At 39.6% G+C, this 24,582-nt stretch overlaps 2 protein-coding genes across 2 annotated transcripts; one reads left to right on the forward strand and one right to left on the reverse strand.

Annotated features, from left to right (window-relative positions):
* Window positions 1–3,469: 3,469 nt before the first annotated feature.
* LOC139741131 (UDP-glucuronosyltransferase 2B1-like) lies at window positions 3,470–8,634 on the forward strand. The gene is made up of 5 exons (XM_071651718.1): window positions 3,470–4,345; window positions 5,255–5,496; window positions 6,365–6,590; window positions 7,263–7,482; window positions 7,953–8,634. The coding sequence occupies exons 1-5, from the start codon at window positions 3,694–3,696 to the stop codon at window positions 8,248–8,250; spliced, it is 1,638 nt and encodes a 545-aa protein (XP_071507819.1). The 5' UTR covers window positions 3,470–3,693; the 3' UTR covers window positions 8,251–8,634.
* Window positions 8,635–15,196: 6,562 nt separating this feature from the next.
* On the reverse strand, window positions 15,197–24,203 carry LOC139741132 (uncharacterized). Its single transcript, XM_071651719.1, has 7 exons — window positions 23,824–24,203; window positions 22,604–22,807; window positions 21,412–21,602; window positions 20,740–20,872; window positions 19,652–19,809; window positions 17,750–18,092; window positions 15,197–16,468 (listed from the first exon to the last, which is right to left on the reverse strand). Exons 1-7 carry the CDS (start codon window positions 24,004–24,006, stop codon window positions 15,197–15,199), a joined length of 2,484 nt encoding a protein of 827 aa, XP_071507820.1. The 5' UTR covers window positions 24,007–24,203.
* Between the last annotated feature and the right edge of the window lie 379 nt (window positions 24,204–24,582).

Below are 24,582 nucleotides of genomic sequence, written 5' to 3' on the forward strand. Positions count from 1 at the left end.
ATTTTGCACCAACAGTGTAGAGCGCGATGCATTTTCAGCGGCCTTGCACCACGCATTGACATTGAGCACGCATATCGTGCAGTGTGACTGCGACCGAGCAAAATGCTCCTCCAACGAAAAAAACAATCAATGTTAATTTGAAAAATCATCAAATATCAAAGGTCGTATGAGTGTACGATCTTTGATGGTATCCACAAAAGCAAAAAAGAAAAACAAAATTTACGTACCCCCTAGGCAATTACCCCTATGATTAGTGTCTACGGGAATTATTCAATGCAAGGGTTGAATGCAAATGTCTACTGCACCAGTATTCGGCCACCAACGAGCGCCGCAACGTCCCCGGTGCAATTTTGCACCAACAGTGTAGAGCGCGATGCATTTTCAGCGGCCTTGCACCACGCATTGACATTGAGCACGCATATCGTGCAGTGTGACTGCGACCGAGCAAAATGCTCCTCCAACGAAAAAAACAATCAATGTTAATTTGAAAAATCATCAAAATACGGGCCAGTTTGTGATGACGGAGAACGAACTTTCATAAATCTAGAAGGACATAGTCCCTCAAATAGGCCTAAACGTAAATTTCGGAATTCTTACGAACATTTGAGCAGCGAAGTCGGATCGTTGGGGAGTTTATGTGTTCGTATGGTAGCGGAAAATCGCAAAGTGAGAAACGGGAAATTTTCGGAATGGTCACTATACCATGGGGTCAAAACTTCAAGGTCACACAGAATTTGCAAGGGTCAACCGATTATCACCAAAATCTAATCGATTCTTTCCTGTCATTATCCAAACATTCCCTGAACATTTCGTGCAAATCCGTTTACCCGTTCTCTTGTTATCTTGTACACAAACAAACAAACAAACAAACAAACAAAAAAACAACAAAACAAACAAACAAACAAACAAACAAACAAACATACGGAACCCTTTACATAACCCCCTGCCGATTTTCATCGGCGTGGGTAACAAACAAACAAACAAACATACGGAACCCTTTACATAACCCCCTGCCGATTTTCATCGGCGTGGGTAAAGATAGATTCTGTCAGTAACATCATCGAAACCAGCGAGAATTCGGCTTGCCATATTCGGTATTTCTGAGAGTGCAAAATGATCACATTTTGAAAACTGCAAGGGTTGACAAAAATGGTCCTAAAATCATAACGCAGTAACCAAAATTCAAGAACTTTGCTGAAGTCCTTTTTATTATGAGTCTGTAGACTGACATATGAACCTTATGAAACTGATATCTAATGTAACTATCTGTGAAGAATTATGTTAGGAATTTATATACTTCATGTATGCATTTAAATTGTTATTGATGGGGAAAGCATGTAGTTTCTCTTCTAGCATATGCATTTTTCTCTCTTTTCTTGCTATCTTTCTTTTTTTCTTTTTTTTTCAACATTTCTTTAACTGTTCTTTCTTTCTTTCTTTCTTTTTCTTTTCTCCCACCCCCTTCCCCTACCTTCTTTTTTGTATCATTAGATATTACAAAGAAGAATTTTTTATTCCATGTGCAATATACATATTCAATAGTACTCAGCGACACTGAGTCAGTTGGAGCTGTTTGGTTTCTACCGTAGTCACTTTCTTTAATCTTTTCTTAGGTGTCTGTAGATTTGACACATGAATTGTGTTTAGGGATTTATATGTATTATAAGATGTCATTTAAATTTGTTATATGCATCATAATATGTTACTTAATTGTTATTGATGGGGAAACAATAGGGTACATGACAGTCTCTCTACCAGCATATGCATTTTTTTCTCTTTCTCTTTTCTTCTTTTTCTTGCTTTCTCTCTCTCTCTCTCTCTCTCTTCTTTCTTCCTCTTCTTTTCTTTCCCCCTCATTCCCCTCTCACCCTTATTTCTCGCCTCGTATCACTTGATATAATGAAAACGTTTGGTCATATTCATTATTTTTACCACTTGATTTGTTTTAACCTCACGTGCATTAAGCACACTTACACAAGACCATGGTAAAATTTTGAGTAGATGCGGATTGTCTCGCCTGGAGTGTGCCGGGCGTTGATCGTGCTAACTACAGTGAATTTGCATGATTCGGTTGGCATGGTCACTGCCTGGCTTGCACCTGGTGGGACATTCCGCATCTGAAGTTACATGAAGTTACATGAAGGTATGCTACTCCTGAACACTGCATTCCAGCTTGTGTCTTTAACTAGGGCACTATCGACAGGTTGTCTTTGTGTCTTTCCCAGTGCAGTCTTTGTATATGTATTTCTTTCTTGTAATTTAATTTAAACACAGTGCAGTGCATGAATGATGTCCTTTTTTTCTTCTCTATATTAGACTTTTCCTTTCTTTTTACCACTTCTAGTTGGGTGTCTCCCTTTTTTCTTTCTCCCTCACTCTCTTTCTTATTTCTTTCTCTCTCTGTCTTTTTATCTCCTATTAGTCTCTCTTCCTGGTTACTCTGTACTATGATTGTGAAGATATTTTAATTGTGTTTTAATTTATATGGATTGTATATTATGTGCGACTGCTAAGTTATATTGTTGTAGTTATATTTTCATGTCTGAATTATGTATACTTTGTATAATTCATATTGTATTTTTTTCACCTGGAAAATGATTATCTTTTTTTGTTGGAAGAAAGACTAATAAAAATATCTGTATCTGTATCTGTATCTGGTATCATTCTATTGGGAAAAAATGGCTTTTTCCAATAGTATGCAAAACAATGACATATTTTCAGCAATATTGCTGAAATTAAAGATCTTATGTGTTCCGTTCTTTCTGGGCCACCCTGTATAAATCCTTCTATGTCGGCCTACCTATATTTTTTACACTCCATTAATCCCGTATGGAAGAAAAAAAATCCAGCCTACCTTTTTCTACGGTCTCAGGTCTATGCTGCTTACACGGTATTGACGAAGAAAAAAAAAATGACTGATCATGTATCTATGACGTAATGTTCATGGCATAGTGCCCTATACCCCTAACATTACGGATAGCACATTTTTCCTCTACAGGCATTTTGTCTTCAACACAAATTATAGCAATGTTATTTTTGGTCATGACGTTATGTATACCAATGACTAAAACAGCAATTCATTATCATGATATATGAAAGATATTATGTACAATATCTTGATACACGCAGTGTGGTATATTCGTGCCATATCCGCGTATAAGAGCACGACACAGGTCAGGAGCAGAAGAGACGAGCCTCTTGTGTGAGAAATGTCCACATGCAAGCTCTATATTTTCGTCCAAGTTCAAGCGCGACCAAAGGTCATATCCCGTCATAGTGAGCGACCAATGCTATTGACACAGATCGCTATATGTTATTTCTCTCTCGTGTTTTATTTCTCTCTCGTATAAAGGGAAATAATATATGACTCGACAGTGCTCGTAGACTCTAGGCGTTATTGTATAGTCGTGATTTTCCAAGTCAACGTGCGGCTCTTCTGCATGCATTTAACTCAGTAGAATGACGCTTCATTACTTCCAAGTTGTCAGGAAATCTAAAAGTGATATTGTAGTATGACTGGAAACAACAATAATTTTAATGGCTTTGGATGTTATTACAATGTAACTCCCGGTGAACTTCGCGTGAACATGTTCGAATATCCCGTGCTGTCATATAGCTGCTCTCGTGTGATATGAAAGCTGTGTGTTTACAACCAATAGATAGTGCGAGTAACAGTATTTGCACGATATCAAGATGCTGATAGGATCCAGAGCAGTGTTCGTTTGGACTTCGACGGTGTTCATGTCATTGCTCTTGGGACCTAACATTCTCGGGGCAGAAGGAGCGAACATCTTGTTCTACTGCGGCCTGGGTGTAGGCAGCGTGTACACTACCTGCGCCCGGCTAGGCGAGGAGCTCGTGACTCGAGGGCACAACGTCACCGCACTAATCAGCAACGCTTACCTTTCACGATCCAAGGATCCAAAGTACCACGATCTCTTCAACTTCGCAGTGTTCAATCACTCGCGGCCAATTGATCAGGTTTACGCCACCTTTGATTGGATCGGGAGAGTATCGATGACTGGTCACTTCCTTCGGGAATTTCTCCTCAACCGACCTCCTGAAGTGAACCTAGAGATGAACGAGTTCAGCGACTGCGACGCTCTACTCGGCGACGAGGCCCTGGTCGGACAACTGGCCGACGTCCAATACGATGCCGTGATCGCAGAGAGGTTGTTCGGATGTGCGGTGCTCCTTGGCGATCTCATCGGAGCCAGAAGATTGATTTTAATTTCCGCAACGATGTGGGGCGCCGACTATGGAAGCATCATCGCGGGATCGCCGAACCTTCTCGCCGTGACACCGGCAATTGGCTCCGGTCTTCCAACTCGGATGAGTTTTAAAGGTACTAAAAAAAAAAATGTTGTATGAAGAAAACAAAAGTAAGATCAAACAAATTTTCCACTACCCTCCTCGTCGTTCTTTGGTTCATAGTGGAGCGTTTACACGACTATGATTCACTAGGGCCTATATCAATATTATCATTATTATTTAATTCAGTAATACTTCACTTCCATCCAACAAAAGGTATAATACACTATAACAGTATAGAGCAAAGTATCTCTTGACAAATCAGATTGGTTCAACAATCCGTAAGAAGTACCTACAAGTCATAAAGTACGATACAAACAATAGTTTGTATTATACTCTTGAGATACATATATTGTATGTACGATTATGAATGTAATAACGAGAGAAACAATACCTAATTTGTAAGGATGTCAATTATCATTAGTATTATTATCATTATCATCATCGATATTATCATCATTATCACCATCATTCCTATCATCGTCACCTCCGTATATAGCTAAGATCATTGAGGTGAACACACGACCGTTTCAAGAATACTTACATGCCTCTAACTTTCACCAATGGAAATTAAACGCAGAGAGAAAGTATAATAAATCAATATCATCCCTATAATTAACCCCCCCCCCCCGCACCAACATGTACGACCAGAGGTAACTCCTAGTTCGACTTGATGTACAATAAATTGTAGTTGTTTGTATAACCTTATCTTATTCTGTTATGTAACAGTGATCTAATAATGATCATTAAAAGAGAATGATACAAGTGTATAGCGTGTAAAGTTGTGATGCTTTCTTGTATTTGACCAATTGTAACGATCAATTGAAAGATCGATTGATGTACATACATATCACGAACAGACGATAATAATTGTATCAAGCATCGTTAGAAATACGGGAGTCAAATCGATCTGTTCCGTCTCATGTGATTGTACTATATACAGAACGGGTGCAGAATGTCTTTTATAACCAGTTCACCACCTCATCAGCTCTGATGATGCCGATCTACGAAAAGTACAAAAGGGAGCGCAACCTCTTCCCCGGAATGACCCTGCGGGAACGATACGACAGGGCCGACCTTTACCTCGTCAACATGGACTTTAGCCTCGAGTTTCCTGCGGCAATCACGCCCAAAGTCATACCAGTCGGCGGTCTGTCCACGTCGCCTGCAAAGCCATTAAGTCCAGTAAGTGCTATCTGCTTTCACCTGACACAACAGCTTCATAACGTTGCACGATTATTATAAATGTAAGTGTAAGTACTTACCAAACCCGCCTTTTTGGAGAACCTTCTTCTATAGCAGGGAGTTTTTAAGGACTGTTTATCAAGAAATGAACTCTGAATTTAAGATAAAAACTCCACCTCTGGCCATTACTGAAACAAGAAGATGGACAAGACAGTGTGTATGCGTACTTTGATATGCATGTGTGTATCATAATTATTTCACACTTAACACAGATTCTGCGTTAGACAAAGGAAAAGAAAAAACTGTAGAGAAATAACAAAAAGGGAAAAATACAAAAACAAATATTTTGCTATTTGAGTGTGGTGTGAAAGTTAGGTCTTATGATACCCTTTAAGTTAGATCTATAGCATCACCCAACAACACAATGCAGCTCGCTGATGATATGGGTAGCGGTGGTGATTTCGGTTGCTATTCGTCCAGTGTGCTCTGGCACATTTCATAAAATCTTAAGTATTTTCCTACAAGTTTGTCGCCTTTCATGCCGCGCAAACATGACTTGAGTTTTGGTCAAATAAAGGTCCTATTCTGCACACGTCAATTTCACGGCGTCCGTAGCTTTCTATATCTCTCGTACAGTGCACTCCCGTTATAACGAGCACGGTTATAACGAAATTCCGGTTACAACAAAGAAAAATTCAGACTGCACCATTATCCACTCTATGCTTTGCATTGTTTGTTTGCTCGGTTATAATGAAGTTTCGATATAACGAAAGAAGTCCCGAGGACTTCGTTATAACGGGAGTCCACTGTATATGCCTACCACATAATATACAGTATAAAGTGTAATAATTCTTCGTTCGTAAAACAGGAACTCGAAGCGTTCGTCGAGGGTTCGGGCGAACACGGAGTGATCGTCTTCAGCTTCGGCACGTTCGTCACGCACTTCCGGGAGGAACTCGTCTCGATGTTCGTCGACGCCTTCGCCAGGCTTCCCCAGAGGGTGGTGTGGCACTGGCGAGGAGAGCCTCCCCGGGAGACTGCGGACGATCCCAACGTATTGACCATGGAGTGGATCCCACAGAATGATTTGTTAGGTGCGTAAAGGCGGGGGAGTAGTTTTGCTCCCGCAATCCCCGCATCCGCGGGTACTTATGTTGGTAGAATAACAACGAAACTTTTCTCCTCGCTTTCTCTCTCTCAGTCTCTCTCCTTCTCTCTCTCTCTCTCTCCTCTCTCTCTCTCTCTCTCTCTCTCTCTCTCATTCTCTCCAAAGAGTCATAAGTCCGCAATTTCATAGACGATAAACACGTTTCTTTTTCGTTCTTCAGGTCTGTTTAGGGTTTTATTGTTGTTGTTGTTGTTGTCACAGTTAAGTTATTGAAAATGTTCAATTCAGATTGTAATGGAAAGCCTGAAATCGTACTCGTGAGGGACATCCCAGCACAATGTTAAGATTAATTCATATATACGTCTACTAATATCTGAGAACAATTTTAAGAGCCGTACGTTCTGGTCCTGAAGTGTCTTTGAATGAAATAGTATGTTGAAGTACACTGACCTGGGTTCTATTTCTAGTTTGAAAAAAAAAAGGAAATTTCTTTCACGAAGATCACAACCCAGGATCGATTGACGTGTTGTTACGCCTGGTCATGAGACTAAACGATTTTAGCTCGATTGTTCATTTTTATTGTGATTCTGACAAGTTTGTCTAAGAGGGTTCATTTCGTTTCTTAACCTTGCTTATTGTTGTCGATATATCTGTTCAGGTCATAACAAGACGCGGGTCTTTCTCTACCACGGCGGGAACGCAGGTTGCTATGAGGCCCTGTACCACGGAGTGCCGGTCGTGGTCACGCCTATTTTCGTGGATCAGCCCGATGTCGCAAGGCGAATCGTCTACCGCGGAATGGGCGTCGCCCTCGACTTCAACGCGCTCAGTACAGAGAAGATTTTTAACGCCCTGCATGCTGTCATATACGACAAAAAGTATGTGTGTGTGAAGACAGTCGTGATCAGCTTTCAACTGTTCAATAAAATATTACCAATTATTTTTCGGGGAAGTATAAATGTTTAACACACATGATGCTCTCTCTCTCTCTCTCTCTCTCTCTCTCTCTCTCTGGGACCTTGTACTTATGGAAGACAGATAAAGAAGTAGAAAGTATAATTCTGACCTACTACACAGCAACAGTCAAGTAAAATTGAAATGCGCTGGTAGTGACACGTTGTACATGCAAAGGAAGGCAGTTTCTGCTTCGCCAGTGCCTTCGTATGCAAAACATTGGTGACTGACACTTGTAAAAATGCAGCGTGTACACTTTAAAAAAAAACAATCATGTTTTGTACATTGTATATCATACATTGGGCATATTCCTCACAGGCGATTTTGAACTAAATACCGCACTCTTGACAACTTGTTAATTTCTGCTCTCTTTTATTTTGTTGTTTTTTGTCAGGTACAAAGAGTCAGCAAAGCGTCAATCGGCGATATTTCACCATCGCCACATGTCGCCACTGCAGAGAGCGGCGTTCTGGACAGAACACGTGATTAAGCATGGCGGAGAATACATGAGAACGCCCGCAAATGACCTACCCTGGTATCAATACTACTTACTAGATGTCATGATAGTTATATTTACTGTGACTCTGACGTCGCTGATGATTATTGTTTATGTGTCTAAATCATTTTTAAGAGTTATGTACAGTGTATGCATTTGTGATTGGAAGGAACGCAGTAAAGAGCGGTGTAGGTAGAGACGTGCTCATTAAATTTCAATCTTGATGACTTTCATTCGAGTAAAAGACATGAGGCGTAAGTAGGCCTACTTATCAAAATAGTTAAAACTGTTTTATGGAGCAATTGCGTTGGAAAAAGCTTAATTATCTATAAAGGATAGTCTTTCATTCAGTCAACAATGGTGATTAGTTGGTTAAATATCTGTACTTAGTTTTCGCTAATGATGTTAAAACGTGACTACAAACGTGCGTTGGAAAATGTGTTGCAAATTTTGATATGACAATGGTCTCTGAAACCGGGTAGCATCTCTCGTGCATTTTCAGAAGGCCGGTTATATTGTTCTTATCACACAAGCACGGCACACTCAGATAGACACTATTACGTCCAGCATAAAAGAACATTGTGGGTAATTAATAAACATCTTGTTCCACGTCCGGTATGGGTCCGAACTCGCAGTCTCCTGTTGACAGTCTAGACTATACTGTTACACAGTATTCCCACATTGTTCGATATAATCCGCGCAACATTACTTTATTTTCTGATGATGGATGCAGCGAAGGGACCATTGGTTAAATATCTGTACTTAACCCGTAAGTTAATAAAAAGGGTTACTTCTGTGTTTCCAAGTCAGTCACAATAATCGTGTTTGTTTTTTTGTTTGTGTGTGTGTGTGTGTGTGTGTGTGTGTGTGTGTGTGATGAAAGCTGAATGAATCTGCGCGCGGACAGAAATGTGAAGAATAAGTACTATGTGTTTGAAATTCTGAATAAACCAATGTATAAATTATGATATCTAATGTATATCGTTTTATTCTGCTGTTACTACTGATGCTACCTCTACCAGTGGAAACTCGATATAACGAGATGGTCGGGACCGAGTCATTTTCCTCGTTATAGCCGATATCTCGTTATATCAATAGGCATGCCATAAAAGAAAGCATAACATAAAGACATTAATTTGCACATGTGGGACTACCCATCATCTTTAAATCAATACTGATAACTTGATAATGTGTGTGAGGGAATTACTCACCTTTATGGGTAAGAAGATGTTTTTCGCCAATGAAATCCAATATCAAGAATGTGTTTCTTATAAATTGTAGATGTTTGAATTTGTAAATTTATATACTGTAGCTTGCGATTGTGTCAAGATCGTCGGTGGATTGGTATACTGTGGTTGTGGTATGGGTGTGTGTTGTGTGTGGAATATGGTCTGTACAATGCTGTGTGTTTATGTGACACATTCTGTATGTACATTATGACTGCGTGTGTGTGGAGATGGGGAATTCCCTACGTAGAAAGCCAATCACAGCATCAGATTGCCTCACACCTGCTAAACGTCATGATGATGTCATGTTTCCATATGGCCGTCCCACCACATTTTCTACATGTATCAGTGTGCGCGCACACACACACATACACGTACAACATGCGGTGCTAGCTGGAGTGCACTGAAGAAAATATGTGTGTACAAGACAGTTTTTGGCGCATCGAGCTTTACAATCTCGGAAGGTGATAGCACAGGCGAAGTAAAGCTTTACCCGAAGACATTTTGCTTTACCTCGCTATAACAGGTTTGATTGGCTATGTTTTTCTTTGTTTGGAAGTCACACAATTTATCTCGTTATAGCAGTTATTTCGTTATAGCCGATCTCGTTATAAGAGTAACATTTTACAGACTTGTGTGGAAGGAAATTTGGGACCGGGAAAATTTCCTCGTAATAACCGATATCTCGTTATAGCAGTGTTCGTTATACTGAGTTTCCCCTGTATTACAATACATAATACTAATGACATTCAGAGTAATAATTACGCTATGATAGTAAGATTGAAAGCAATGTTGCAGTTAGTGGCGAAGCATTAATGTTGTATTTGCAGTAGTAATAGAAGTATCAATAGTGGTTTCAGCAAGATTACATAGCATACAAAAAAGGGAGATACGGGACATAGAATACAACAGTCTCGAACTTTCGGAAACCAGCCCCACTATCACGTCGCACATCGATTTCTCTGGACGTAGTGGAGCGGCATAGCTTGAAAAATTAGAGGAATTGTGCATTTTATGATAAAAGCACCAAATTTTGCACACATGTTGGCAATGACATTTGAAATAAATTCAGATATTGGGCCATCGTATATAGCGCCCTCAGCGGTCATGGCAGCCATTTTTCAAAATGGCCGCCATAAAATGCCATTTTTCGTAAAAAAAGTTACAAATTTCAGAAGGGAAAATCAAGATTTTGTAAACGAGTGGGAAATAACATTTACAATAAATTAAGATATTGGGCCATCGCAAATTGCGCCCTCAACGGCCATGGCAGCCATTTTTCAAAATGGCCGCCATAAATGCCATTTTTCGCAAAAAATTTAAAATTTCAGTAGGGAAGATCAGGAAGATTTTGCAAACGAGTTGGAAATAACATTAAAAATAAATTCAGATATTGGGCCATCGTAAATAGCGCCCTCAACGGCCATAGCAGCCATTTTTTTTCAAAATGGCCGCCATAAATGCCATTTTTCGTAAAAATTTAAAAATTTCAGAAAGGAAAATCAATGAGATTTTGCAAACGAATGGAATATAACATTTAAAATAAATTTAGATATTGGGCCGTCACAAATTGCGTCCTCAACGGCCATGGCAGGGTTTTTTTTTCAAAATGGCCACCATAAATGCCAGTTTTCGTAAAATTTTACAAATTTCAGAAGGGAAATCAGTAAGATTTCGCAAACGAGTGGGAAATAACATTCAAAATAAATTAAGATATTGGACCATCGAAAATTGCGCCCCCTAACGGCCATGGCAGCCATTTTTTTTTTCAAAATGGTTGCCATAAATGCAATTTGTTATGAAAATTAATTTCAGAAGGGAAAATCATAAAGATTTTGCAAACGAGTGGGAAATAAAATTCAAAATAAATTTAGATGTTGGGCCATTGCAAATTGCGCCCCCAATGCCAATGGCGGCCATGTTTAAAATTGGCTGCCATAAATACCACCTTTTTCTCTGAATTTACTAATTTCAGAAGGAAAAGTCAATAAGATCTTGAACTCAATTCAAAAATTTCGTTTGAAATATACCTTGCGCCTATGTATTACATTATTGCAAATAGCGTTCTCAATGGCCATTGCAGCCATTTTTCAAATTGGCCACCATGGATTCCATTATTTTTTACTTCCTGATTTCACCAAAGGAAAAGTCAATAAGACTTTGCACACAATTTGAAAATTATGTTTGAAATAAATATTTGTATCAGATTACTATAATACTGCTCTCAACGGCCATGGCCGCCATATTCCAAAATGGCTGCCATTGTCATAATCATTTTGTTTTGAAAAATGGTTTAATTTCTGAAAGAAAAGTCAGCAAATGTGTACATAAATTGAAAAATCATGTTTAAAATCAAACAATATATGTTGATTCCATTAACTCTAGAAATTGTTGCTTCACAAATTTTCAAAAAGAAAAAAATGCTAATAACTGCAATTGCAGCCATTTTCCAAAATGGCTGTCATAGATGCCATTCTTTTTATGAAGATGTCCTAATGCCGGAAGAAGACAATAAACTTTTTTTTTGCGCAAGTTGACAATTACAAACAAAGAAGTTTAGACATTTAGCCATCATAAGCTGTGTTCTCAATTGCTATTTCAGCTATTTGTCAAAATGGCTACAATACACTCTTCTTTTTTTCTATCAAAAAGAAAAAGAAAAAAAGAAGCAGACATCCATGGCAGTCAGCATGGCCATTGAGGGCGCCTTCTAAGAAAACCTTATACTTAAATTTATTTTTGAGCATAATTTTCAACTTGTTTCCAAAGTCTTATTGACTTTTCCTTCTGACATCAGCAAATTTTGCAAAAGAAAAAAAGGGGGCATCCATGGCAGCTGTTTTGAAACTTGGCTGCTATGGCTGTTGAGGGTGCACTTTTGGATGGCCTATCATCAAATTCAGTTTGAATGTAATTTTTCACCTTTGTGGAAATTCTGATTGACGTCTGCAACACTTTACGAGAAAAAGACATTCATGGTGGCCATTTTGAAAAATGGCTGGAATGGCCATTGAGGGGGCAATTTGCAATGGCCCAATAAGTTTACTTTTCAATGTAATTTCCACCTGCAAAATCTCGTTGGCTTTCCCTTCTGATTTCAGTAAATCTTTTCGAAAATGTAGCATTTATGGCGGCCATTTTGAAAAATGGCTGTCATGACCGTTGGGGGCGCAATTTCCGATGGTCCAATATCAAGATTTGTTTTAAATGTTATTTCCCATTTATAACCAAAATTTCATTGACTTTTCCTTTTGAAATTAGCATTTTTTAAATGAAAAAGTGACACCTAAGGTGCCAATAAAAAAAAAAAAAATGGCTGCCATAGCCATTGAGAGCGCAATTTTCAATTGCACAATACATGGGTTTATTTTGGATGTAATTTCCCGCTTGTTTGCAAAAAAGAAAAAAAAATGGTTTTCCCTTCTGAAATCTGCATTTTGTAACAAAAAATGGCATTTATGGCGGCCATCTTGGAAAAAATGGCTACCATGGCCGTTGAGGGCGCAATTTCCGATGGCCAAATATCTAGATTTATTTTGAATGTAATCAACATTTATGGGCAAAATCTTATTGACTTTTCCCATCTGAAATTTTCAAAATCATCGAAGAAGTGGCACATTATTAGACAGATGGACGTTGAGGGCGCAATTAACAATAGCCAAATATTTAAATTCATTTTGAATGTAATTTCCCACTTGTTTGCAAAACCTTACTGGCTTTCCCTTCTGAAGTTAACAAATATTTTGAAAAAATGACATTTATGTCGGCCATTTTGAAAAATGGCTGCCATGGCCATTGAGGGCGCTATTTCCGGTGGCCAGATATCTAGATTTGTTTTGAATGTAATTTCCCATTTGTTACCAAAATCTTATTGACTTTTCTCTCCTAAAATTAGCAAATTTTACGAAACCATGACATTTATGGCAGCCATTTTGAAAAATGGCTGCCATGGACGTTTAGGGCGCTATTCACGATGGCCCAATATCTAAATTTAATCTAAACGTTTTGTCAACCTGTGTGCGAAATTTGGTGCTTTTATCACAAAATGCACAATTGTTCGGCTATGCCGCTCCACTAACGTTCATTAATCCAAACCTAAAACACATCTCAGACGACTTCGAGCTATTTCCTCAACTGCGATTCAATCTTGTCATCACTGTACATTAATAATACCCTGTAATTCCATATTTGGCATTGATAGATTGGTCTTGGATTAGTGTGAGTCATTGTATAATAAAACGAGTACAATTGTAATTAATCGTCAGTGTTATTCATTTTTAATTCGATTTGTTCAGGTATTCAATAAGTATACAAGCACATGCAACACGTATCAAGGTGGTCAGAGTAGTGTTTGTTTGTTTGTTTGTTTGTTTGTTTGTTTTTGTAGCTATCAGTTATTGAAAGAGTAATGAAATGGCAGATATGAATTCCACTTATTGTCAAACATTGCACCTGAGTGAGAAATTGTACTTGCCTCATTTAAGTGCCGCATATGTTAAACAAGCATTGCAACTCATCAAGAAATCATGATCAGGGAAAAGCAATGATGCTGTTTCATATGTTTTCTTTATTTTGCATACAAAACTTCGTTAAGAAAAAAAAAATACTCACCAGCACTCTCAATGCAATGATAACTGTACAATTCTAAAAATATTGCACATTCAAAAAGCGTATAAAATGAAATAATGGTCCATGCTCCATACTCATGCATCAGCCATCAGCACTATGATGCTGATTACAAAAAAAAAAAAAAAAAAGTTTCCCCTACACAAGCAAACACATAATAGAGGCAGAACACTCATTGCCTAAAATACAGCTGTATTTAAATACATGAAAATAAATTTGTTTAAAATATAAAAACGAATTCCTATACGATCACCTAAAAAATCTTACCTCGGTAAGATACAGTGTATCACTGTTGCTGGCATTCCACAGTCAAACAACACTGGATAAATTGAAGTTCTCTTTGTGAAACACGGCACACTCACACTGGATGACTTAAATACAGTTAAGGCACGGTTGCATTTCATGTTGACATTGTAAGAAATCGTTCAAGTAATATTCTAGCACATATATGCATGTATAGTACACTTGAATATCCCTCCTTGTTACTCTCAATGTTATTGATGTCGTTTTTTCGGTAATTTGTGCGATATGATTTTACATGTCCACGTATTCATGTGTTGAAAATGTATCCTAAGCGTTTGTCATCATATGATGAAACCTAATGTACATCAGTGGTTCTCATGAACCTTACAACGTAATTTATTCAGCCAATAAATGGAAGCAATCCTGAAATACATATCTATACATAATACACACGTACATACGTGTTGCACAAGGTTACAGACTTACAAATATATCCAGACGAAGTTAATTCTTATCAACAGCATAATGAAAATAAAAACCAAAAGGTACATTTGAGATAAAGTACTGGGTGTCCACATAATTGATGTACATGATCTTCAACGCTACGAATGAATGTATTCCAATTCACCATGTTCATAATCGGGCATACACCGTATGGCAACTTATAAAACGTAATTTGTTTTAACCAGCTCACCCGGCAATGCATATATTATATCGATATTTGTATCAAACGCAGGATACACATGTCATCTAGACACGGAAGACAATTTCAATATTCACTACTACTGTGATGGAACAGCAAAGAAAACAATATATCATACATATGTGTGCAGTAACATGAAAATATATTTTAGTATGGAGTTGCTTACTTCAAAATTTTCTATTAAGATTTTGTTGTTGCTGTTGTTTTTTGACAAATGGCATATGAGCAAACACGTATTTTCCTGAGAGCATTTGGGTCATCAGTTTTTCCAGTGACGTAACAGCGCACATTCTCCTCACACGATTTCTATTAATAATAAGGTACAACAGCCTCAAGACTAAGTATCAAGTACTTCCTATCATTGCAGGATGGTTTCCTATTCTCCCTTCATACATGGAGATAAGTGTGTTCCATTGATCAGGCTTGCCTTCGCGTTTCACCGGGGGAAGGACGGGGTGAGTGGCACATTTTGGCAGCGGGTAGAAGGCGTGGAGTTGCTTGGCCTTTTCCTTCTGCCTCGAGATGTTTTCCCGCGCTTCCATCAGCCGGTCGTTGGCCTCCTGTATCATGCGCGTGTCGAGGGCGGCTTTTTCCACGGCGACCTGCGCTTGGCGCATCAGCTGCCTGTGTTCGAGGTAACGCTTCACCAGGTTACGCTGGGACGTCTCGTGCTCACGCTCGGTCTGAACAAAGTCCACCTTGTTGACGCTGAGCTTCTCGTTGCGGGCTTGTCTGTCGTGGCGCAAGAGGGCATTCGATATGGACGTGTGCTGACTGCTGAAGTCGTGGCTGAAATCGTTCTCCTTGCGGGAGCGATTCGACATCTCCACCATCTTGGTGCGGACGTCTCGGCGCCTCTCCATGTCTTCCACTTCCCTACTGGCATGTTTCTTGTACTCGTTGCTTATCTTGCTGATCTCCCGATCACGTTTGCGCAGCGCCGCATGGCGCTTCTCGTCCAGAAAATTCTTGGCCCTCAACTTGCCCTCAGCGCGTTGCTCCCGCATGGCTGCAACCTTGTCCCGCTTCAGCCCTTGCACGTCTGAGCTCTCTCTATCACGATAGGCCTGCAGCACTGCCTTCAGACAGGACAGACCCATTGTGCCTTGGGCCCTGGCAAACAGTTTTTGGTCCGCGTTCATCGGCTTTTTATGCACGGGCTTCTGGACGGGCTTGGCAGTCGCTGCCTTCCGGGTGTAGTACTTCTGAAACCCCGTCCTGACGTCATTACCAGCCTCTCGGCGAGATATCAGCAGATCCTGGAGGGGGTCCAGTTTGTGAGAGGCTGGAACCAAACCCATGAGTCGAAACTTGACGGTGGACAGCTCCTCGTCCTCAGAGTTTTCATCCGATGACCGATTCCGTTGCAGTTCACCGTCTGACAGGGTGCCCAGCATTGAGCCAACAGTTCTATGTTTCTTTTTTGCTTTTTTAACCTCTTTCGGCTTTGAGGGCTTCTTGAAGTCCTGACCCATGCTGCGGAAAAGTCCTGGTCTTGCGTTTTCCGGCAAGATATCTTCGTAGGGCAATTCATCATCGGAGGGGAGCAACTTGACAAAAAAAGTGGTCTGTCTTCGGGTGCCAGTCCCTACTCTTGTTGGAGAACCAGAAGTTTCCTGTGGTGAGGATCGGATAGAAAACAAAGAGAGAACACGCTTAGCCAAGATATGAGCCTTTGAAAGAATCTTATTTACAGGCTGTTTTTCCACACAAGTAAATACTTGCCTAACCCTAAAAGGGCCGGGGGGGGGGGGGGGGGGGGGGGGGGGGGCGGAATCCGCCCCCCTCGACGTTATCGCGCTATAATTCTGTCACACGAGAAGGCCTTGTTGCGAGGCTACTTGACTTTCTTCATTCAAGTCTCCTGCAACTTTTGAGACCAAATTTGCAACGTCCGCGCATACTTTTGCGAAGCCAAGCCCATTTTTGTAACGGAATGTTGCCCCAAAACGGGAACAATTTTGTGATTTTGTGTACATTTCCTATGGAAAATGGTGCTCTGTCATGAGTCATAAAAACCTAATTATTTTTACAATTAATCACTTTCATTGATTAATTTTGTGCTCATTATGGTAGAAAAGTGGTCAGTGACAATTTCCAATGAGAAAACAAAGAAAAAACAAAAGTTGAAAAACAAAGAAATACATAAGAAATTCTGAAAACAATAAAATACATAAGAATTGGAATGAGTTTTGGAAGTTGTTGTGATGTACAATTGTTGAACATGCTAAAACAGATTTACACATCAAAAATTAGACTCTCAATGCTTTTAATTAGGCCAAAATATGATCTTGAGCCTAATTTGCATAATTAATTAATTAAAATTAGAAATTGATTGTTTCAAAAAATCTTATGACACAATCTTGTAGATTTTGAAGTGGGTCTCAAGCATGCAAAATTTCAGCACGATCGCACCACCGATGGCCGAGATCTCGGGGGGGGGGGGGGGGGGGGGGGATCCATCTCCCCCCCCCCCCGGTCTGTGGATAGCCAAAAAAGCCCGGCCCCTTTAGGGTTAACATAAAAGAAAATGTCCGTATTCAATCTCACGAGCCAGGCTACGGTTTAACCTGAAGGAAATTGTAATCTATTTTGCTTTGATGTGTTCGCAACTATATATTTCATTGCTTATTTGGAGCAATGTTTATGGAGTCAAAGAGTTCACCTCCAATGCTACCACAAACAGACTATAAAGCTAACGATAAAACAATAAAATACATATTACGACATATGTCTACATTCCATTCAATCTAGAAACGTGATAACTTGGGTCAAACGGGACATTAGAATTCATATCTTCTTAATGGATATACAGTGCATGTACACATTAACTCTTTTGTGGGGAAGTGGGTGTATGAGTCTTCAATAATCACTCTTCACTGGAAAATTAAACATACATGTTCCTCAACCAGTCTTGCATGCTGCACATCCTCTGCCAAAGGGTGGGGTCGCTCAATGGCCATTGCCGACACCAGACTTGGTGATTTGGAGCCAGGTCTCCGGTTCCTTAGGTACGTGTCGTAGTCCATCCCCGTGCTGGACCCCTCCGTGACGGAGGCGCTCATTGCCGCCCCCGGGGAACTTGTCTTGAGGGTCTGGGGAGGGGAGGCCGAGAGCTTGCGAGCCACAGTTGTCAGGACGGCCGTGGAGGGCGGAGCCACGATCCCAGCATCCTTTGGAGCAGGTTTCCACTCAAGGCCTTTGCAATCACGCCAGAAGCGCTGGATCGTTACCACTGCCCTGCATACGAACACGCAAATAATGTTGTGTGATGGGTGGATGCTAATTACATTTTTCTTCTGCTTTATACAGAATTACTACATACTTGCTTTTTTTTGTAACTAAAGAAGTTGTCATCACTCTATTTGAGTAAAAAAAAAGGATATCTACTATAGTCTTCTACATGTAAGGTCTTTTGAATAACAACTGAATCTGCTTCTGTGGTCATTCTGGGATCTTACTGAAACTTCAGAAGAGCACTTCGGGCTGCGTTCGAGCTTGATTTTGTTTTTCACTTGAGCTTTCCATGAAGGGAGCCATTTGTATGTGGTGTATACAAGTCCATCTGCACATTTTATAGACTCACATAGAAAACCCTTTTTTTCTATCATTTTCTCCATACTTCTTTATCAAGGACATCCTTTCTATAAAAACAAATGGCCTACAATTCTATGTGGCTGTATTTTTATTATCACAGAGCAATGCCCTTCATGTGGTGCTGAACGGGTGACTTGCATCTATAATGGTAAAAGGCCTCCATAAATTGTTTCAAGAGCTGATAAAATCTCTACAGATCTGTGGCTTTGTATGTCATCCATGTTCGTCAGGTACAACCTTTTTCTTGGGGAGTGGAATCTCATTTCATCCGTCATTTTTATTTCAAAGTTATTTCACTCTTACTGTACCAATGGATAGAGATACACTGACTGAGTCTTTAAATAAAAAAAAAAAACACACACACACACACACACCAATTACAAACAGCAGAGGATCCCTAAGTACACAAAGTACACAACACATTCCAAAAATACACTGTAACTGTTATTTATATGCAAAAATGTTTTATACTTTATGTTTGTAAAGCTCTTTCATCAGCTATTTCTCTGTTGAATTGTGCTACATAGAAATACTATATTATTATCATGATCATTATTATTATTATGACTTTGGTTCTGGGGCCAAACCAAGAGCTTTCTTCTATCATTCAGCACATGAAACATATTTTTTGGTCTATTCCTTTATACCACTACACTCAAAGGCGCATTCCAGACAATTTTCACAATTTCACATGTAGTACATAAAACGACAGCTCCATGTATAGATTTGAGGAATTCATTGTGATCCTTGAGCAGAGAAACCAATACTCTGAAAATCTTAAACAAATTACACTAAACAGTGTTGATGACATAGGAGCCTCACATATTTGAGAAATGTAGCAGTGTAATTCAATTACAATACCGCTTGTTGAACAACTAACTCACCAGTATAGAACCTATGTGTGCCTTCTTCTTTTGTTCTGCTTCATTGAGCCCCAACTCAAGCACTCTTATGGTGAGGCTGCCATGTCATCATCCTTGTTCATTGCAATTTGTTATTAATTTTGAAAACATTCTTATTCCTCCTCCCAATCACGATAAATTCTGAAAAGTCTACATTTTGTATAACTAATTCATAGTTGTTCAAATGTATAAGTCTGAAAATCATCTGGAGGTCCCCTTTAATGCATCCATTCATGAAAGCGTCCCCCTGGTCATGTAAATCAGTATATTTCAAGAGAAACTGGAGATCCGTGGACTCACCAGATCTTGGTCCGTGCCATGATTCGGAACCTCCTGCGCGTCACCCATCCCCTGATGAAGCGCTGGATGATGAGGACCGGGGAATGCTTGGCCTGGATGCGGGAGACTTTCTGGAGCACCGACCGCACCTGGGCCAGCTCTTCATCAAGGGAGTTGTCCTGTGAAGGGAATCCAAGGGAATACACACACACAAAAAAAAAAATAATAATAATAATTAAAACCTAGAGTCTTATCTACTGCTCTAAGCAAAATGACAATGCACAGAAATAAACAGGGGTATATTATTTAACACTTTATGTGCCATGGTGTAAACCTTCTACGTGCCACATTATTCTAAGACAGCAACACAGTCAAGCTTTCAGAAAACATTCTGCCTGTCAAATCTATGCGTTTTAGCAGAATATACGAACTTGGCATGCCATTGACTGAGGTGGGCATGCAAACATGGCACGTAAAGAGTAAAAAATAAATAGAATAGAAGTGGATGATGGTGTGGAAAGGACTGATACATTTAGGAAGATCACTGCAAATGAACCAGGAAAAGCATCTTTGCCACACTATGATTTGCCCTTTATCCTCAGCAATAAAAGATTATATGATAATAACAACACAATATCACAGCAGAAGAAATAGCTGTAGAACTATACAGCCAAAGAAATTGTATCATTAGTATCATGGGGTAACATCACTTGGGACAAAAAAGTGAAGGAAGCCATTTTGTTATATTGGGGTTGATACTTCCAAAATGGTCTTTAATGGGACATTTTAGATAATGTAAATTTGATTTCAGCTGTTATGAGATACAAATCCTGTGGTTTTTGCAGACATGCACTGATCTATCTTCTTTGCTTTAATTAATAATTTACAAAATGAGGAAAAATGTAGCAATCTTCGTTTGTTTCCGGCAGAAAATGTAAAATATTTTGCAGACAAAAAAACAAAGTTGTAACATTTCATGTCTTCTATAAAACCAAATAGAAACATACTCAAATAATTTGAATCCTATTCCGCAACATTATTTTTTTGTATGAAATGAGAAATGAATTTTTGTTACAGCATATTCTTGTAACAAATGAGAAATTGCCTACCTTTTTGTCAGGTGTGACGAGATTCATATGGAAGGACGAGTGGAGCATGCTGAAGTGACCTCCAAAGAAGGCATCCTCAATGATTTCCTCATCTGAGATGACATGGTTGTCTAGCGCCTTCAGCGACCATACACTGCATGAACATAACAAAACAAAAGATGAAATTCAGATTTTGAAACGTGTGATCATAATAATCCCTCAGCATTGCAGTGAGTACATTACACACAATCAAAATCGTTCATGAAATTCATTCAGTAAGTTATTTGACTGCCACACTCTAAACACCTAAATGTGAGTTTAGGTGAACCCTTCATTACTCTGATTGCAGAAAACAATCATCAAGTGTGCTTGTTTGAAGGTTGGAAACTCATCAAGTGGGCCACAACCTTGCAAAGTTGACTTACTTTGTACATTCTACCTCAATCTGACATTAGGTGACCCATTACAATGACAAGCCGGCCACTAAAGAGCAGAATAGGTTGTTAATTTCTAGGATATAGGACCACATTCATGCCCTTCTGGGTTTACAGGTGATGATAGTTTGTCGTTGGTCAGACACTTATTACGCTCAGGGAAGTGCTGTATAGTGTTGCTGTTTTTTATTATTATTATTATTATTTTTGGATGGATTTGATAAATAATGCCTTGCGAGGGGTTTCCATCTCATTTTACCTGTTGACAACGTGATGCCTGTAGGTCATCTTCAGACTGATCGGGGTGTCGTACAGAGTCAGGACCTGAAGGTTGGATGCTGCCCCCATGGCCTGCAAGTAGTCCAGCCGACTGATGCTGTTGTTATGGAGATACAACATGCGCAGCTCTCTCATCCCTGACCAGAATTTCTCATCTGGGAGCTGGTTGATCTGAAACCAGAACAAAGGGATAACAAGATGTTTAAAAAAACACAAACACAAGATAAGAAAAGAAAAGAACACTAAAATATCAACAATTGTTTCTTTAATTGTAGAATGTGATACAGTCACATGAATTGGAATCAGATATACTTCATCTCTTTAAATATAGTGCCCTGAGAATAGCTTTAATTAATTTACAAATGTTACTTCATCAATTTCAATAAATGCATTCTTTGGAAAAAAAAAAGAAATTACACGTATGACAAATGTTGTGGTATTTGTGACCGTGCACCTCAAAACGAACATAAAGTCGCGCACACACTGATTTTGCATGAGGACTGAAAATAAGTGAAATGGGTCAACCTAGCCGAACTTGACTTTTTCATATTTTCTGAAAGAGCGGGTCTTCTTTTACATTATGCTAATATTTGGTATCATAAAACGGGCAAGAAAGTGTGTTTTTTTTAGCAGTTTATCTCGAACATTTTTGGTAGAATAGTGTGATTAGGTGTGTCTTTAGAATCCCTTTTTCATTTCTGAAAAACCTTGTCCACACTCACCACTTTCAACTCTAATAACTTTTGAAAGGATAGTGCTACTGCTTTGAAAGTTAGCATTAATTATGGACAGAATGTGTTAATGAGGCATGCTTAATTTCAGTTTAATCTGATAATCCCTTCATTGTTATTACTCTCGTGGTTTACTTCCTGTTTTTTTGTCCCATTCATCGCACAGCCAGCACGGTTTGGTAAAGATTAAGCGCTTGAATAGACACTGTACTTCAGAGCCTCTTTTCTCAGTTCACACTTTTCCTGAGTTTGTGCTTTCTTTCCAATATTTAGATAGGTTAGGAGAGTCCATTTGATTTGAGTTATACATCATTTTAAAGCTTAAAGTCTGTTCTTTCAGAATATGGTCTTAACTAAAAATTCATGTCTGGCGACTTTTTGTTTGTTTTGAGGTGCAGGGTCTTATTTTATGTCTGTGGAAAATTTAAGAGAAGTACAAACCTGGTTGCCATGGAGATCGAGTTTGACCAGACGCCTGCATGCAGCCAGCCCCTCAAAGCTCTTGATGTAGTTTGAAGCCAGGTTGCACACTCTCAGGTTGAGGCATTCTCCAGTGGCTCCCACATCCCTGAGGTGCACCCCACAGAGTCGCACCATCTGGACATCTTCTAAGTTATAAATGCTTCCGTCCTTTTCTCGGCATGCCTGCAGACAATCAAAAATTTATGGGTTTGAAATAATTCCAATGCATTTTCGGTTCAAACCTGAAATTGTAAACAAAGTTAAAAACAGGCCAGATAAACAATGTATGAATTACATATTATAAGCCAAACTGATCATCAATGATACAGTTAGCTCAGTTGGTTTCTGGTGCCCACAATAATTCTTCCTTTAGTGAATGTGGACCCGGAAAGAACCAGTGTACTTGTCCATCAAAGACCAGACTACATCGAACGTGAACTGAGTAGGTCCTTTTGCAGGACCACATTCATCCAAGAAAGAATTTGTGTGCAGTACCAGAAACCAACAGGCATACAGTACATCCTCTCCCCAGGAAAACTTTGAGAATTACACTTGTAATGCATTTGCTAACTTAAATTTTGAACTGAACAATTACAATGAAACACTGTATCAGTTTAACGCACATTACATTTTGATTGTACATCATAACATAATTTTAACCCTAAATAGGCCGGGGCTGATTAAATCAACCGCAGTTGCTGGAATCAAACCCCCCCCCCCCCCCCCCCCCCCCTCGGCCACAGAACACCCCAAAAAGCCTGGCCTGGTTAGGGTTAAGGCTACAACATCAGGGGGCAAGACAGAGACTCCAACCCAAAGCACCTTCTGATCTGGAGATTCTCCCGCCTGAAACCCCTAGCAAACGGGAGATTCCAAGTTGATGTGTGCAAAGCGCGAAATTCCCAGGGTTCTAGATGCTCTCTGGTGCTATCTAAGGCTTATTTTTTCAACATACGATAGCAATAAGTAAGAAATCCTTTCCAACGGGAGACACAGAGCCAGGGCAGCAGAAATTAAATCATAAGCGGGAGAACGGGAGATTTTGCAAAAATGGGTTTTCAGCGGGAGATCTCCCGTCGAAAACAGGAGAGTTGGAGTCTCTGGCAAGGAGACCTCAGAGACTGCAAAGATAAACCTGACCACAGGGTACCTGTAGAGCATCTACATAACTGTGTATAGAGTATCAAAGTATTCCTTACTGTCAAAATCATAGCCTCTGTGGGGGAAGCAAGATAGCCCTTTTCCTGTGCTTGCTTGAGGAACTGTTTATTACGCTCCTTTTCCATGATGCTGCGTAGTCGACGAGGGCGCTGTTGCTCTTGGAGCCAGGACAGCAGCTGTGGTTGATTGGCCATGGGTTGCATGTGACCGCCTGGAAACATTGTGCCGTTTGGTGTCCTGACGTTTTTGTGCAGCTGTCAGATGGCGACGCCCCTTTGCTCTTAGACTCACTCGGCCATGTTGTGTGAACGCATCCAATTGTACACTAGACACGTATATTCAGTCTCTCTTGTTCCTGTTATGAATTACGAATAGAGACAAGAGAAAAAAAAAACAGTGAGTTACAAATATAATTAAGATTATGCTGGCTGCTTTGCAGCATGCAGTGTAGAAAGCAAAATATAGTTTTTTGAAGTGCCATATTGTATAGAAATCCAAGCTTATCTAGTCAGTGCAGTGCAATGCAATTTGAATCGATCATGCAGCCAAAATGTAAAATTTTATGAGAACCACAATAAATACCATTACATGACAGCATATTAGTATTACTAACCCACAGGCTACAACTGATTGCAGATTACAGCATTTAGCTGTGACAGGGTTGTCGTTCACACTAAATCAAGGGCTGTTGAGCTTCTATTTCTTTAACCATTTGACTAAAAATGCTGGGCAGTATCTCCCAGAAATGCACTCCCAATTCCAGTAGGTGCAATTCTCATGATGAATCTAACATTAGG

This window comes from Diadema antillarum, unplaced genomic scaffold, assembly GCF_040938485.1.
Source record: "Diadema antillarum isolate AM-2024a unplaced genomic scaffold, OU_Dant_1.0 seq00000906_RagTag, whole genome shotgun sequence".
Lineage (NCBI taxonomy): Eukaryota > Metazoa > Echinodermata > Echinoidea > Diadematoida > Diadematidae > Diadema > Diadema antillarum.

Bases quoted from the DNA above. Each gene is read 5' to 3' on its own strand.
- LOC139741131 (XM_071651718.1), top strand. From the start codon at position 3,694: ATGCTGATAGGATCCAGAGCAGTGTTCGTTTGGACTTCGACGGTGTTC. The intron at 5,497-6,364 runs GTAAGTGCTATC...TTCGTAAAACAG, and splicing joins CTGCAAAGCCATTAAGTCCA to GAACTCGAAGCGTTCGTCGA. The intron at 7,483-7,952 runs GTATGTGTGTGT...GTTTTTTGTCAG, and splicing joins GCTGTCATATACGACAAAAA to GTACAAAGAGTCAGCAAAGC.
- LOC139741132 (XM_071651719.1), bottom strand. From the start codon at position 24,006: ATGTTTCCAGGCGGTCACATGCAACCCATGGCCAATCAACCACAGCTG. The intron at 21,603-22,603 runs GTTTGTACTTCT...TTCTGGTTTCAG, and splicing joins TCGATCTCCATGGCAACCAG to ATCAACCAGCTCCCAGATGA. The intron at 18,093-19,651 runs GTGAGTCCACGG...GTTCGTATGCAG, and splicing joins ATGGCACGGACCAAGATCTG to GGCAGTGGTAACGATCCAGC.